General features: G+C 38.1%; 1 protein-coding gene across 1 annotated transcript; it reads right to left on the bottom strand.

Annotated features, from left to right (window-relative positions):
- Positions 1-324: 324 nt before the first annotated feature.
- On the bottom strand, positions 325-10582 carry LOC121863177 (dentin matrix acidic phosphoprotein 1-like). Its single transcript, XM_042361658.1, has 6 exons — positions 9653-10582; positions 6733-6835; positions 6321-6556; positions 3240-4377; positions 1874-2008; positions 325-369 (listed from the first exon to the last, which is right to left on the bottom strand). Exons 1-6 carry the CDS (start codon positions 9838-9840, stop codon positions 325-327), a joined length of 1845 nt encoding a protein of 614 aa, XP_042217592.1. The 5' UTR covers positions 9841-10582.
- Positions 10583-18406: the final 7824 nt, after the last annotated feature.

Genomic DNA, 18406 nt, shown 5'->3' with positions numbered 1-18406 from the left:
CCTGATGTGAGTCAGTAACCTGTGCCCAGGTGGGCTAATCCCCGTAAAAAAAAAAAAAAAAAAAATGCTGTGCTGTTGAGTATAGCTGTACTGTACATCCTTTATTTTTTCATTTTTTATAATTTGTTTGGTGTCTACAAGAGTAAGGTTGGACTTAAGAACAAAGGAACTTGCGAACGAGCTTCAGGAACGTAGATAGAGGAGCACCTGTGCTTCAAAGCTTAAACAGAGCCTGCTTCAGTTTTTTTTTTACATTTGTTTCATTCAAAATTACCTGTGCTGTAGAGTGTAGAAGATTCAACAACTGAATTAAAGTGATAGAAATCATTCCTGGAATATTTTTAACGATTTCGAAGTAGCAGGCAGAACCTTGGGGAAAAAAAATTGTGTTTACCTTGACTTCTGAAGGGATGAAAATGTAAAAGCAAATGTAATTATCAATTTTCAAGCTATTCCCAATGTAACTATTAGTTGCACTAGGTACTGTTTATGGTAGCCGGTCTATTTTCATTGAAGTGTGTCCAAACACATTCTTCAAAGGGAGAGCATCCTCCTTGTGAACTTGTGAAATATCTAGCCAAAGAATGTTGTGAAAACTCAAGTGTGAACATTTTCAGGTACAGGTACTCCTCGACTTACGACAACCCGGACATACGACAGCTGTGGTCGTAAAAAATATTTTTCAAATTACTGTACGTATTTTCTAGTACCGACGTTAGCTGTGTACTGACAAAATATTCGTTTGTAATTCCCTTTAAAATGGCTGGCAAGCATAAAAGTGAGAGTTCTTGTGGTGCTGAGAAGAAAATGAGACACCCATTTTAGAATTTCTTTGTATTATTTTCGCCTTTTCGACTTACGACCTGGTCGTTGGGACGGAACCCCGTCGTAAGTTGAGGAGAGACTGTATATTCAAGAGCCCTTAAACGCCCAGTGTTTGCAAATGGTTCATGACTAGCAGCTTGTAAGCTGACTACAGGCAAAGAGGATATTTTTAAAACATTAATGTTATCTACAATGAGGTCATAAAGTTAGCAGTCAAGGCCCTTGATTACAAAGACTGTAATGAATGGTTAATATTGTAGCTAAGTTGTTGCCGCCAGCAATTTCCTCTAAAAATGTAGAACATTGATATAAAAATGGCCAGAAAAGGGCAACATCTCTTCAAGACCAAAACTGCACAATGATTGGCCACCACAAGGGGGCAACATCTCTTCAAGACTAAAACTGCACAATGATTGGCCACCACAAACTATCAGAAAGCCTACCAAAATTTAATACCACTCATTTTAAATTTCCAAACAGCAGAAGAAACAAACTTTGAGGCACAAGCAAAAATCTAGATTTAAAAATATCACTAGAATAAAGTGTTATTACAATCCATATCCTTCTTGGTGACCTGGAGTGACCGACAAACCATCTCACCTCCCTTCATGGCATTGTAAATTGACAGGAATTGAACAGATAGAAGAAAAAAAAAATTATGACCTTTGGTTCATTGCAAGTAACCTATGAGTAAGAACTCAGCCACTAAACACCCACTTTTTATTTTTTGGAGAGAGCATATGGTCTTGTGTATGGGGTCCTCTCTCTGCTGAATAAAATCGTTAGGCATGAGCCAAATAAAATATTAAAGATGGCATCCCCATAGTGAAGGAGTTAATCTCAGATACAAAGTGATCTTGGCAAAGTCGCTAAACAAAACTTTACGAGAGTAATCTCAGGGCTGGCTCTAGCTAAAAGCAGACTAAGTGCTTGTTTAAGGCCCCCAAGATCCCTGGGGACCCCCTCACTCTCCTAATCTAAATGAAAATAGTTCTGAGCATACAAACAACAGCATGTGTATAGGTACAAAATCTGGTACAGTATGTACCTGAGTTGTACTGGAGGATGTCTTTGAGAGTTCACTGAGTAAAAGGTCATATGATTCCTCCATGTTATTGGTGTCCAGGCATGACATGGTTGTGTCAGGGATGATCCCACTCTCCACACTACTATTTAGTCCATACTGTCAATTATAAAAAACATTGTTAAGAAGCATACCGGTAAAAAAAAAAAAAAAAAAATTATGGATAGAGAGTTTGTAAATATATACAGTATTCTTTTTTCTTAAATATTTCCCTACTAAGTGTCCAAACACACCCCATAACACCCATTGTGTTGTAATGAAAAATATGAAAATCTACTTTAAAATACCTTTACAATTATAGTCTGTTCATTCATACTTTGCAACAGAGGCCAAAGGTCAGTTTGTAACAATGCATCTGATTGGCTGAGAGACAAACAATCCAATAGTCACTCCAGTTCTTTAGTATTTAATCTATCATATTTACATTCTGTTATTTTAAGGCATAACAACTTTTCTGTGATGATGTCTGATAATCTCTGCACTTGGGGAAGCAAAAATTAGCTTGTGAAACACATTGGTAATAAAAATATCATAAAAGGAACACGAACATGATGAACAAGCTCAGCCAAGTAAACTCCGTGACCACATGAAGTGCTGTAGAGGATGTGCTAAAATTTTTAAATCTTTTTCTTGTTCTCTTTATGATATTTATGTTACCAATGCATTTCACATCCTAATTTTTGCTTCCCCAAGAGCAGAAATTATCAGATATCAACACAAAAAGTTCATATTCTATAAAATACAGAGAATATAAATGTGACAGGTTAAATAATAAAGTAGTGTAGTGACTCTTCACGTGTCCGTTTGCCAGCCAATCAGCTACTGTGTTACAAACTGACCCTAGACTTCAGTTGCAAAGTTTAATCAAACAAGGTTCCCAGGAAAATTTAATGACATTCATTACCAATATCTGACATGTTATCTGAAATAATTTCTCAAAACAGTATTCTCACTTCTCTTTACAATACTAATCACAGTCTTCACCTAACCCTTTACAACAAAAATTTCTTTAGTATCTTCACATATAATAAAAGAAATTGCCCCTAAAAATATATTTTTCTCTATCAGTAAATATGTATCATGTTACTCATCCTTTAATTTCTTTACCATTCATTACTTGGAGGTACTTTTGAACCACATATATTGTGCTTCTTTCATAAATTATTCTTTGTCTTTAAATTACAGCACCATAAAATTTATATTGTAGTTTTATCATAATTCCCTGTTTTTAACCACCAAATATAAACAATTAATTACCTTTGACATGTATTATTTCCCTGACTTGGATGACCAACACTAAAATGAATTTTTAAATTTCTAGCTTTACTACCTTTTTCAGGAAGTCTTCATCGCTGTTCGTATTAGTGGTGAAATTGTAGTTGCTAATGTTACTGCTATCATGGCTGATGTTGCTGTCCCTGCTACTATTGAGGCTATTGCTGTTGTGTTTTTTGGATGAAGGGGCAACACTGTACTTAGAATTACTGTGTGGGAGGCTATCTTGGAAAGTGACTGAAGTTGCATGACTGCTGGTCACAGAATCTTTCTGCAGGCTACACTTGACAGATTCAGACACATGGGTTGCACTAAAGTGGTTGATGGTAGCTTGTCGTTGTTCTCTTGCCGAGTTATTCCTCTTACAAGAGCTACCTGATCCTTGCACCTCTATTACTGAATCTCCATTTGTATCTTTAGCACTGGCCTCTAAGATATATGTGTGACTAGAAATGAGGGGTTTATCCTTGTAAGAGGCTCCCTTACTCCTGCAGCTGCTACCTTGAGAATTCTTGCTGCATTTAGCAGAATCACTCTTTCTGCTCTTAATCCCTCCAGATTTTTTGGAACTTCTGCTTCCTCTGCTGGATTGGGTTCTCAAAACTCCATTTTTCCTGTTTTCCTGTATTTCTGGAACTGTCTTGCAAGACTTTTCTCCTTCAATGCTTCCATTTTTTAATATGAGTGCAGTGTTTGTTGCAAAGTTCATTTTGTCTGAAGCTGCAGATTTTTTATTCTCATCAAGACAAGGGTTGCTTGGATGGTTGATTACTTTATCAAATTGTTGGTTTCCAGCAGTGTCCTGGTCTTTGCACTTGTCATTACTTTTACCTATATATTTCCCAGAGAGGGGTCGTCCTCCAGACATTTTGTGTGACCTTTGATGATCATCTTGCTTGGGAGGACTGTTCTGTTGTTGCTCTGTAGTAAGTGGTTCAGAGTCCTGTGTAACTATTGCTTGTGAGGCAGGATGACAGGAAATGGATTCTTGTACAGAGGACTGAGGAAAAAGGCTGTCTGGGATTGAGGTACAAGACTGCCGAGCTAAGGTAGCCGGTGAGTACCGCTGGAGGCTTGAAGATGGAGCTTGGCTTAACACTACAGACATGACTTCCAAGTCAATTTCATTACGTGATATGGACTTCTCCAGCTTTGATGGTGATGAACAATCATCATTACAGTGTGAAGGGGGCCTGTGGGAAATATATTGTATGAAATTAAACAAGAGGATTTGAAATATTAAGGTACAGCAATTTCTGTATCATACATGAATTTACTATTCATGAACATACCTTTCATAAACAGCATAATATTATTTTCTTTTTACCATTCACATCACATTATAGATTTTGTGGTCAGCCCTCCGGGCAAGTAATATATACAGTATTAGATATGGGAAAAAAAAAATTATCACATTATAGATTTTGTGGCCAGCTCTCCGGGCTGCCCTTTTGTTTGTTGATCGTTGTTTTAAAAGGGCTAAAAAATCCTTTCATTCCTCTCAAACCAGGCAAATTCCTACACTTAAGAATATTTTGACCCTGCCCTATCGTAATGAATTTGTCCCGTTAGTTCAGTCCCTCAAGCTACTAAATATTAATGTTGTTTTCAAGTATGACTCAACCATTACCAATATGTTAATAAGAAATAGCCTAAGTTTGAATGTAAATGGAAGTGTTTATTGTATTCCCTATAGCAAATGTAATTGTAATTATGTAGGACAGACAGGAAAAACATTGCAGCTCAGAATCAAACAACATAAGTACAATATCAGAACAGCATCTGAAAGCAGTGCCCTGTTCGTTCATGTTAGGAATAATAATCATCCCATTGCTTGGGAAAAAAGCTTAGAAGTATTAAATCATCTTGTGTCACAGAAAGACTTCTGGTTGAAGCTAGTTTGATTAAGGAATTAAAATCAATAAACCTTAGTGATGGTCAGTTCAAAACTGATATGATGTTACATAAATTTATTTGTCAGTGGCCCAAAGTTAAAAATGCTTTGAAAACCTTTGATCTAGATGTATGATAGTTATTTAGTGGGTCCCTTATTTTTTACCTGACCTGACTAGTCACGTCACCCCCTTCTCTTAAGCTCCTCTACGTGTGTGTTGGTGTGGGGATTAGTGGATGACATCATTATGACCTGACCTCATGTTTAATAAGGCCACCCTGTATATTTAATCCTCTCTCTGTCCATGTAATCCAGTTGTCTCTGAAGATGTCTTGAATAAAGACGAAAGCTAAGGTGCTCCGTTGTTTCCCTTTTCCCGTGTGATTTTATCAATATATATATATATATATATATATATATATATATATATATATATATATATATATATATATATATATATATATATACATATATATATATATATATATATATATATATATATATATATATATATATATATATATATATATATATATATATATATATATATATATATATATATATATATATATATATATATATATATATATATATATATATATACACACACACACACACACACACACACACACACACACACACACACACACACACACACACACACACACAGTAAGTAGAAATCCAGTTATACGGAGTCTGCTAACCAGCAGATTCAACTAACTGACTCTAAAATGAAATAATAATAATAATAAAAAAATCCTCCAAAATCACCTATACTTTTACTTACTTTACTTTCATCCTCTACGCCACTGATCGACTCATTAGCCGCTTGGGCGATCGGTCACATCTCTGTTACGCACTGATGGCAAGTATTGGGCATGCACCGGCTCCTGAATGTACCTGAACCTGCTCCAATGTTGGTCAAGTCTGGTCTTCAAAGAGCTCACACTTTGTGCCGTCACAACACTTTCTGGTAGATTGGTCCAAGAGTTCACAACTCTCACTCCAAAAAAGTTTGCCCTCACAGTAATCGTAAATTTTAATACCGCGCACAATGGGGATGAGCTGCCATATTTATTGATATGATGAACCCCAGATAACCAGGGTTCTACTGTCTCATATTCCTCATGAAAAGGCTTTTATTACAGTGAAAATTTTTGACAGTTTATTGATAAAAAGAACCTTTATAACGAATTAGTATTGTGTTGTTTTATCCTTCAGTTACAATGACTAAAGACCTACTTTTTAATGATGGTGTCAGTTCTTCTATCAGCCTGATGAGGGGTGACCTGGGATGGTGAGGGCTGGGTCATGGTGGGGCTGGAATGTCCCGAGGAGTGGGCTGAGAAGACTGACTGGGATGTAGGGGACTGAGACCCACGGTGGAGGGATATGGAGTGGTGACTATGACAAGAGGAGGGACTTCCTGGCAAGTGGTTATCACAACTCTCCACATCAGTTGTCTCAACCACCAGAAACTGAAATGATAAATCACAATAATACAGGTATCCTTCACGTTATGGAAACTTAGGTTGTGGAAATTCGCCCATACGGAATTTGTAAATTATGACCACTAATTTCAGGATACAGCCCAAAAATTAAGACCATCACGTTTGATAACTTTTATAAGTTGATAGATTCACTGGATACTGACCTCTTCTTCCTCCTCCTCCTCTGGTAAACTCTCTGACATACTGGTTTTGGGTATGTTGCCCACCCTTGGACGACCACTGCTGCATGGCACCTCCAAAGATGACCTGAAATGTGGGTAGAGGATGACATGTGGTGCCATTTACTGTGCCTAAAGATCAACTATTATCAGCAGTGAAATGTCCAATGCTCATTATATTACATCTACTGTAAAAAATACAAAATTTGTGCTTTGTGATGTATGTGTGATTTACAGTTACCATTTTGACGTGCAATGAGGTAAAATATTTCTTTAGCCTATAACTACAGTATACTGTACTACATGACCTTTAGCACCCACAACTAATAAGTAAACTGCTTAATGTGGCAATACCTGGCCTAAAATAAAATATTGTTTGGCATATACAAGTACTGTATCCCAGAAAATTAAAATTACAATAAAAGAAATATATTCATCTAAATGTAATGTATATGTTGCAGAGGGTATGATATTGTAAGTATTATTAAAATATATAATGAAAAAATAGTTAGTGCACATTCTACTACCTATTCCTACATAACCAATATTCTCCTCATGTGTACAATTTGGAATGAAGTTTTTGCTATGTTTTATCACAATAAAATGAATAAGTTTTAAATATAATTACTATACTTCTTCTTATCCCCATTTAAAGTTGAGGGCCTTTTTCAGTACTGAGCTCCTGCTAGTTTTATCTTCTTCCTCAGACCCTCTCTATCCTTTGCCATTACCTTCCAGTTCTCTTATTCATAGCCAAGTTTTCTTGAACCCTTCCTAATATAATCCTCCCATCTCAATATAGGCGTACAGCACCCTCCCCTCCACCTCCTCCCCCCTTATTTGTCCATTTAACTGCTCTCCTCACTTAGTTCCCCCCTCCAACCACTGCACATGTCTCATCCACTGTAGTCTTTGTTCAATCAGCCATTCTGTTAAAGTCATATCCACTTCAATTTCCCCTTGTGAGACATCAAATGCAGTAGCTCTGACATAAAAAGTGTCTTAATTTTACTAAGGTAAGCTAAAGTCACCATCTAGCCTACAACATGGCCATTACTTAATCTAAAGGGTGATCCAAAAAATAGCCTGGAACCTACCCTGAAACATATCTACTACCAAGACTGCATTAAAGCCTGACATACACATATCAACAAAGCTACAGCATGGCCACTGACAAGACTAGAGCAAGGCCACCAACAAGAATGTACATGGCCACCAAAAAGACAAACATGGCCACCAACAAGACTGGAAATGACCATCAACAAGGCTGAAGCATGCCCACCAAAAAGACTGGAGCAATCCCACAAACATGACTGATGCATGACTGCCAACAAAATTGGAGCAAGGCCACCAACAAGCCCAGAGTATGATTAACAAGACTGGTTACTACCAGCCCTAAAGCATGGTCAACAACAAACCTGAAACACAGCCACTAACAAGCACTTGGATGGGTATGGTCAAAACTAAGCCTGGGAACAGCCAGTTTGGAGCAAGTTTAGTACCAAGCCACAAATATTTCTACCACCAAGTTTGCAGCATATCTACTACAGTTTCAAGCTTAAGGCATATCTACTGCCAAGCTTGTGACACATTACAACTAAACTTAGAACATATCATCTACTAAGCCTGGATTATATCAACTGTCAAGATTGTCACTTCTACTTCTATGCCTGTTACAAATCTACTTCCAAGCCCGAGCTATGAGTATATCTACTGAAAAGCCTGTGATACATCTACTTAAAAGTTGCAAGGCACATCTACAATACCATAGGTCATACAACCCTAAAGGTCAGAATACACTACAGGTCAGAACACTATAGGTCAGTTAACATTAAAGGCCAAACAACACTACAGGTCAGACAGGGTATAAGAAACAAATTGCCAAAGCTAAAGTTTCATAAGAGCCCTGGCACGGTGCATCCCAGAGTGCTAAGTGAGTTGTGCAAGGCACTTGCTGAATCCCTTAAGATCCTGTTCTCTAGATGCCCATATGGGAGGAAGAAACAGCATTAACAAAGACCGAATGTGAAAAGGACCTGGGTGTGTAGGTTGACAACGAACTGAAGTGTTTGGGTCATTGTGAGGAGGTGCTTCAATCAAACCTGGAGTACGAGCTCCACCATACTTCAGGCATAGCACATAATGCCTCAAGGATAGCTACATTATGCCAGAAGCATGGCCTCTATTAATCCAAGTGCAGGTCATCACTTGGAACTTGGAGTCACCATGCCTAAAGCATAGCATCATCATACTTTAAGCAGTGAATCACCATGCATGAAGTATGACACATCATGCCTGGAGTATGATCAGAAAATAGAACCAGTATCCCCAGAGTATAAAACCACCAGGACTAGAAAATGGCACCACCATTCCTGGGATATTCATCCCTATGTTTGAGGCATGGCCACTACCATTCCTGGAGATTGAACATTACCATGCCTGGAACATGAGCATGATATCATCATGCTTGGAGCAAGAATATTAGGCATAAAGCAGGGTATCTACTCACTCTTCTGCATGGTCACCCCCATGGGAAGAGAACAGCCACTATGTACTACGTAAAATGCTTGCAGTATAGCACCACCATGCCCAGAGAAAGGCCACTAATTATGCTAAAGGATGGTTAGTACTTTGCTGAAGCATGGTCATAACAATCTACTGAGTAAGGACTCAACAATGCTCAGACTAAGGCCACTACCATGCTTGTAGCATCAATGTAGAATGATACTACCATGCTACAAACATGGAATTTGCCACTACAATGCTATAATATGGCCACTACCATGCTGAAGGCCACAAAAATGCCAAGAGTAAGGCCACTACCACATCTGGAGCCTTGCTATTACCATGCCTACAGTATAGTCACTACCATGCCTATTGCCTATAGCATGGCAAAGTAAGCAACCTGTTGAGAGCTGTGGCAGACCTCCTACTGGTCCTTGTGGGAACCTCCAGGGACACGGAGGAAGGTGTCCAGGGCCATGCACTGCTGGGCGACACTGTTTCCAGGGAAGGAATATCAATCGTGGAACGGGAGATGGTGCGTGATGACCGACGGATGATGCTGGCTGTGAAGGAGTCTGGACGTACCATCTGTTGGATATGGCACCAAGACAAAAAATTGTAAATGCAATGTGAGATCAAGATAACAGTATCATAAACATATTCTTGATATTATCAAAAAGACTTGGTAACAATTACAAAATAGGTTATGTCCTGCAGTTGGTAGACAGGAGGCCAAAAGAATTTTTGAAAACAGTTTTGCTTTAATGTGGGTAGACCATATTAGATGAAATTAGTGGTGGGTAGTGCAATTAAGTAGGGATGGAGTATTAATGAAAGTGTAGGATTGTGAGAGCTAACCTTTGAAGTCAGTTTATCTAAAGATATGACCACTGAGTTGATGATTAATCTACATTTCTACTTGACTTACAGTAAAATATCTATCATCCAAAAAATCTAATCTATGAAATAATCTATTTCATGAAAGATTTAAGCATTCTAAATGTCTATTTGTCTTCGTGAGAGTTTGAGGAGTAAGTTATATGGTGATTGTAGGAGAATGATGATATACTGAAAGCTTATTTGTAGAATTAATAACACTGAATGCAAGTGAATAATGAAGTTAAGTTAGTGTACGGGTATTTGTAGAAACTAATAATACAGTATAAATAGCCTACAGTGTTGAATAAGTGTTCATAACCCACAATGTTGATGACCTACAATGCTGATGACTAGGGCCCGGATAGTTATGCATTTGCATATTTCATATGCAAATGCATATTTTGGTAAAATATTCATCTGGCAGTATCTCTTTGTTGCCATTGAATGAGCACACGTGGTACTGGGAGGTGAGGTGAGGTGTGGTTAGGTGAAGTGAGGTGAGGTCACGTCGCTTTAATCTGTCGTTTCCACACCTGGTCATGACTCATTGGACTAGTGAGTTAGTCAGTCAGGAGCAGTGCTGCTGTGTGGAGCTACTCTCTTCTGCTGCTCGTGAAAATGCCGAAAGTACAAAGAAACCAAAATGAAGTGCTGAGATCATATGTAAAGGAATTTGATGCATTTACTACTGATGGAAGTGTACTGTTTTGTAAATATTGTGAAGCACCAGTGACAGCGAGCAAGAAATTTCAAGTCCAACAACACCTTAAAACAAGCAAGCACATCCGACTCGAAGCTGTTAAGTCCAATAGTGCACAAAAGGAGCAACAACTACTTCTTGCATGTTCCAGTAAGTCAGGGCCTGATCGTTCCCAGTTCAACGCAGATTTGTGCAAGGCATTTGTTTCAGCGGATATTCCATTGCATAAACTGAATAACAAGTGCCTAAAGTCATTCCTGGAACAGTATACTGGAAAAAAGGTGCCTGACGAATCAACATTACGTAAGAATGCAACCACAATCTGTAATGTCTGAAAATATGTCAGTCTATAATGTAAATACCGTATATACCCGTGTATAGCACGAGTTCTTAAGACCAAATTTTTGGGCAAAAAGTTGGGGGTCGACCTCTATACGGGTAATAGTTTCGTTAGGTTGAAAAAAATTTACCAGTAACTACCAGTAAACAATGGAAACGATGCACCAACGCACCACCCGCTGTGAGTGTCGGTACAGTTGCCAGGGCAGATCTCTTGCGTCATCATAGCAAGCCCAAAGTAGCCAAATGCATGGTATGGTATGCACAGGAGTATGTAAAACATAAAGTATTCATTTTTAAAAGTTTATTTATAGATACATAAATTTTTGTTAATTAAATTTGAAACATCAATATGATGTGAGTCAGGTCATCTACACAGTTGCCAGTTTCAAAATTTTCCTTTTAAAATTTTAAGTTACCGAGTATTTCTTTTCTCAAATCGTTTTACAATACTGTAGGTAAAACAGTATACTATTGTGCAAACCCCACAGAAAAAAAATTAACAAATGGAGACACCAAAAATGTGAAAAAAAAAAATGCTGTCTGACTTGCAACACTGTTGGTAGGGTCAGGTGGTTCTAACGGTACCTGCCAGGACCCGGTAATCAAATTTATAACAATATCTAACCTCAATTACTGTAGTTTATCTGATGTAGGCAATATGAAGTAAAAAATACCAGTTAAAGTGAGAAATTGGAAGAGAATAAACAAGAAAGATGTTGGGCTATTTTTGGTAGGGCTGAGGGAGAGAGTACCAGCTGTTTGGTCTTTTTTGGCGGGAGAGTCACGCAAATATCCGTACTAGTATTTGTTTGGTGTCTTCTGTATTTTTAAAAATGAATACTTGTAAATTAAAAGTACCGTAACATTGTATTATATAAAAACTTGTCATATTTCTGGAAAATAAGAAGCAAGAAAATAAGAATACACCGGTAAACACAATTTCAACGTACGCTAAAATTAAAAGCTGCTTAAGAAGGGCCGATGCAAACACAAAGCCTCCACGACCAGGGCTCTGCCGTATCAGCTGACGGTACACGTGTTTTTCGAATCGTTTTCAGTTAAAAAACTTTTACATCACAAGTGAATTAGGATAGAATATTATTGTAATATAACAGTTTTTAACTGAAAACCATTCAAAAGGCGATTACGGTAACATCTTGTGAACGAAAGAAAGCGAGTCATTGTTTTTGTCACGATTTTATCCCACTTTCCACTATAATACGTACGTCATTTCAGCAAAAATATTACATTTCCATATTCTCAGAAATAAATAGTAGTTTTGCTGAAACGTGATGTATTTCAATGTAAATTAGGATAAACTACATGCAGAAAACAAAAGACTTTACCTAACCTTCCGATGTTCAAGATATGTTACTCGTATTTTTAATAGTTTTCGGTTAAAATACTGTTATATTAGTGATATTCTATTCATACTGTGGTTGATATAATACATTCACGGAAATGTAATATTTTTTGCTGAAATGACATACGTATTACAGTGGAAAGTGGGATAAAATTGTGATGAAAACAATGACTTTCGCTTTGTTTCGTTCAAAAGATGTTACCGTAATCACTTTTCGAATGGTTTAGTTAAAAAACTGTTGTATTGTATTACAATAATATCCTAATTGACTTGAATAAATATTACGATACCATATTTCTGAATATTTTCATTAAAATCCATCAAAATCATTTTCCTTGTCATCGTCTGCAGCACCACACAGCTTCTCCCAGTCCTCTCTTTGAACAGGGCTAGAGGGAACGTGTTTTTCGAATCGTTTTCAGTTAAAAAACTATTACATCACACGTATATTTTACCTAAACTGTGCCTGAATGAATATATTCTCGGAAATAAATAGTAGTTTTGCTGAAACGTGATGTATTTCAATGTAAAATAGGATAAAATACATGACGAAAACAAAAGACTTCACCTAAGCTTCCGATGTTCTTGAGATGTTATTCGTTTTTTTAATAGTTTTCGGTTAAAATTCTGTTATATTACAATGATATTCTATTCATACTGTGCTTGATATACTACATTCACGGAAATGTAATATTTTTTCCTGAAATTACGTACGTATTACAGTGGAAAGTGGGATAAAATCGTGACGAAAACAATGACTCGCTTTCTTTCGTTCAAAAGATGTTACCGTAATCGCTTTTCGAATGGTTTAGTTAAAAAACTGTTGTATTACAATAATATTCCCTCCTAATTGACTTGAATAAATACTTGAATGGAAATATACAATATTTTTGTTGAAACTACCTGCGTTTCAGTGTAAAGTGTCGTAATAATAAATGGTAAACAAGTTTATAGGACGTAGAGTTTTTCTGAAGGTTTTGTTGTTCCATTACCCTCAAAAACTTGGGTCGACCTATAAACGAGGAATATCATAAATTAACGATTTCTTGGTCATAAAATCGGGGTCGACCTATATACGAAGGGGGGTTATAGACGAGTATATACGGTACATGTTCATATATATTTTTTGAAGCACTTTCACATATACATGTTAAATACATTACGTATATTGCTTAATAAACATTAACATTAGTTTATATTAACTATTTTGTTTCCGTATAACCTGCATTCTTGGCTTTATAAGTGGCATTTTTAAGTGCATATAAATGCATATTTCCCCTGTTTTTAGTGCATATTTGCATGCATATTTCACGGTTTTTAGTGCATAACTATCCGGGCCCTACTGATGACCTATTGAGCTGGTCAGCTACACTGTTGATGACCTTCTATTTTGACTGACTTTGAGTGTGATGACTAAGTGTTGACTGACCTACATTACATAATGCAAGACTCTCCTAATCTGTTAATAACACTTTCTTGGCTATTGTTGAAAAGGAAAATTATCTAGGCATTGTGATAGAACAACTAATGAAGGCAATGCATCAAATAGGTGCAGCAGTGTAAAGACCCAACTGAGATTTAGGAATTATAAGGTGTACAGTTGCCTCCATTTATAATAGATACAGTGACTGGCATGTTTTGTGAGATGTGGCAAGAGATCTGAGCCAATGATGTTCTACTAGGTAATATATTAAAACTATAACCATGCAGGAAATGCATGCATTTACGGGTGACTGCTTATTTAGCATCCATAGGTTGGGTATTTCAGGCCATTCTGCTAGTTTTACTAAGTTGTAAACAAACAATGGTGCCACATGTCACAAAACATGCCAACCATAGTACCCTTTATAAATGGAGGCAACTGTACCTTCAGTCACAGAGATAAGAAAATGCTCCATATTTGTAAGCATTTCATACATCCCTATCTGAATTACTGTATACAGGCATGGAACCCTTACCTCCAGAAAGACTTAACATCCTAGGAAAAGATGTAATAGAGCGACTGTGATGATTCCTGAACTATATCATCTTGATTATCCAAGTAAAATGAGGGCTTTAGAACTCACAACTCTTCAGACAAGACATAATATGGCACATCACATAGACACATAAATCTTGAAAAGGATGGAAAATGTAAACCTAAGTCACATTTTCATGGTGCCAAGCTCCACCAACATGAGAGGATAAAACATCAAGCTCATCAAGATATCATGCAGGATAAATAAAATACAGTTTTAGAAGGGGCCGAGATCTGGTTGAGCCTTGATGATTGAGACAAAGCATTGCCGTTTTGTTGTCCGTGGCAAACAGGATCGTCATATTTTTAAATTTGGGTTTGCCGACAAAAAGAAAAGGACTACTGCTAATTCTTTTATACTTATGTGTTTGTCCCAAAGGGAGTTGCTCCACTTCCCTTGACTGAAATCCCCATTTGAGGAATGGTATCCCCATCCTATTTCGGACGCATCCGTACAAACGACCAAATCTGTTTGAGGCGGAACCCAGGGAGAGGAATCGATTAGATTGTCCAAATTTGTCCACCATGACAGATGATTCTTGATCTGAATAGGGAGAGAAGAAGCAATATTTCTGCTTCTGTGAAGCAACTTTGAGCCCAGATGATTTAATTGCTTCTTCCTTAACTTTCCCAAAGGAACCACTATTGTGGCAAAATTCAACAGACCCAGTAGTTTTTCCCAATTGTGCCACGAAACCTCGTGCTTTACACAAAAGGCTTCTACTAACATATCACCTCACACCCCCCCCCCATCTTCCCAACCAGTAAACAGGCCATTTCACATCCCTTAATTTTAGCTGTGTTGATTTATGAGTGTTTCTTTTTAACATAATACTGTACTACAAAAAACAATGTTTTGTTTATTCTAGGAGATGGGCTGAGGTGCATCTGGGTAGACTGTCAGTCTTTTAATTATTTTGTGTTTCTCTCAAGTACCAAACTAATTTATTCCATTGAAACAACACTTCGATTTAGTGCGAATTCGTTTAAAGCGACCTCTCTTGGAACGTATCTCGCATTATATCGACGTTCTACTGTACAGTATACAGGTGCTCCCCGACTTACGACGGGGTTAAGGACTCAAGTCCAGGTCGTAAGTCGGAATGGTAGTAAGTCCGACATAGAATAAAAAATAAAAAAATCTACAATGAAATACAGTACTGTACAGTAAAAGTAATAAATAATGAGGAATGGATACAGTACAGTGAAAGTAATAAATAATGAGGAATGGATACAGTGTGACTGAGCACTTACCTTTAATGTACAGTAGTCAGCTGAATGCACACGGGGCCCCATAATTTTCTATTTACAGGTGTACATGGAGACTATATTAATTGGATGAAGCAGAGGAGGAGACAGGGTTGGGTGGGTCATCAGTGTCACTTTCTTCAGACAGGTTTATGTACTGTGGAAACTTGCTGGTTGAAGGTATTGGATCATCTTGAGGGAGTGAAGAGGCAGCACTGCTGGGGAGTGAAGAGACAGCACTGGGGGACTTCTTAAAATAAATGTCCAATTTAGACTGCACAGTTTGCTTTTTCTTTTTGTTATAAATTTCTCTGTAGCAAGCAAGTGCATCTTGGATCATTCTGTCAACTTTGGCAAAACGCTCATAATTTTGATCCATGCCATCAAACATTTGCATCCCTTTATTAATTGTAGCAAATGCCTCTGCCATTTGCTTCACTGAAAACTTTTTGGGGGGTGCAGGTCCTTCTTCTACATTTAGACTGGCTTCTTCCTCTGCAGCTTTGTGTGCTTCCAGTTCGATGAGATCTTCGTTACTGAGCTCTTCTGCTACGCTTTCAACCAACTGTTCAACATCTTCATTATCAATTTCTAACTGAAGCTGTTTACCTAACTCCACTATCTTGTTACTAATATCCAAAATAACTTCATTTTCATTAAATCCTCTAAAACTGTTCACATATCTTTTCAGGACTTTCTTCCATATTCCATTCATGCAATGTTTTGTACCTGATCCCATGCTGCACTAATGTTCTTTATACATGACAAAACGTTGTACACCTTCCAAAACTCTCTGAGCGTTTTCTCACCTTCAGTAGCAGCAACAGCCTGAGCGAAGGTCGTACGTAAATAATACACTTTAAAGGCAGCAACAGCACCTTGATCCATGGGTTGGATGACAGAGGCAGTGTTAGGTGGAATGTACACTACCTTAACATCAGATTGCATGTCGTCCAGGTGTGGTGGGTGTCCCAGAGCATTATCCAAAATCTTGAATGGAATACGTTGTTGCAGACAATACTCCTTGGCTCGAGGAATGAAACAAGTCATGAACCAATCCTCAAACAGTACAGTGGTCATCCAGGCTTTCTTGTTACTGCGATAAAACACTGGCAGTGTGTGCTTGCTGACATGTTTAAAAGCCCTGGGGTTCTCTGAATGATAGATCATGAAGGGCTTTAGCTTGAAACCAGCAACATTCCCCCCCAACAGAAATGTAATTCTGTCCTTGAATGCCTTGAATCCTGGCATTGTTTTTGCCTCTTTGTGGATGTATGTCCGCTCAGGCATGCGCTTCCACAATAATCCGGTCTCATCCACATTGAATATTTGCTCAGGCAAATAATTTCCTTCCACAATCACATCATCTAACTCCTCCTTAAAAGCTTCGGCAGCACCAACATCAGCACTAGCTGCCTCTCCACTCACCTTAACATTATGTAAGCTGTAGCGTTTTTTAAATCTGTTAAACCACCCATGACTTTCTGTAAAGGTTTGCTCACATTCATCTCCTGCCTACTCCTTCAGGCTTTGGAACAGGCTTCTTGCTTTAGCCTGTAAGGTTAGAAGGCTTAAGGGTACACGCTTCTGTATTTGGTCTTCTATCCATATCACCAATAATTTTTCCATATCGTGAATAGGACCTTGTCTTTTCTTCGAAATTATAGTTCCCTTTATAGGTGTTGTTCCTTTCACTACATCACGAATACGTTCCTTGTCCTTCAGAATAGTGGATATGGTTGAGTGCGAGAAACCTAGGTCGCGTGAGATTGTTGCTACAGTTTTACCATTCTCATATTGCATTATTATCTTCATTTTCATCTCAAAAGTATTGCCAGTCTCCTTTTCTTCTGAGCATCACCAGCATTCTCACTTGTACACTTTCCAGTCATTATTAAGTCAATTAATACGATAATAACGTAATGTACACAGCGCGATCAGTATAGGATACGATAGCCAAACACCAACTAAGCGCTGTACTGAGTGTAACCACGCGGTGACCCAAGCCACGCTCTCGCCCGGGACAGAAACGTTTCGGTATAGAAAATGCGCGCATCATTTGAAATTTTTTTGGGTCACGACTGCGGGGACGGTCGTACGGTCAGAGAAGGTGGTAAGTGCGGATTGACGTGAGTTGAGTCAGTCGTAAGTCGGGGACTACCTGTAGTCTCGATTCACGCGGATTTGGTTTACGCGTTTGGTCATTTACGCGGCACCTTGCCAGACCGACAATTTTTATTTACGCGGTTCATTCCATCATTTACGCGGGAAGTGGCGCGGGCAGAGTGCGCACAAGGTCGCCCAGTCAACAAAACATTACCGAGTTCTTCACCCGCCACCCACCACAGCCAGCCCAAGTCAGTGACAGTGATAGTGAGGGTATGGACTTTGAGGGGTTTCACAAAGAGGCCCTGCAAGCCTCTGTGGTGGATAGTGATACAGGTGAGGGCCAATAATCTGCCCTCTGCCTCAGAACCAACCACAATCCCCATGTACCCAGCCATCTCTTCTACTAATTAAGTGTTAAAAAACCTAATATTATTGATATTTCTCTTAAATATTAATTGTGTGTGCATACCATCATAAAATTAAGATGTTATTTTTA

The sequence above is a fragment of the Homarus americanus genome, unplaced genomic scaffold (genome assembly GCF_018991925.1).
Source record: "Homarus americanus isolate GMGI-L3 unplaced genomic scaffold, GMGI_Hamer_2.0 scaffold7493, whole genome shotgun sequence".
Lineage (NCBI taxonomy): Eukaryota > Metazoa > Arthropoda > Malacostraca > Decapoda > Nephropidae > Homarus > Homarus americanus.
Note: the sequence above shows the minus strand (reverse complement) of the source record. Positions and strands in the feature narration are given on the sequence as shown.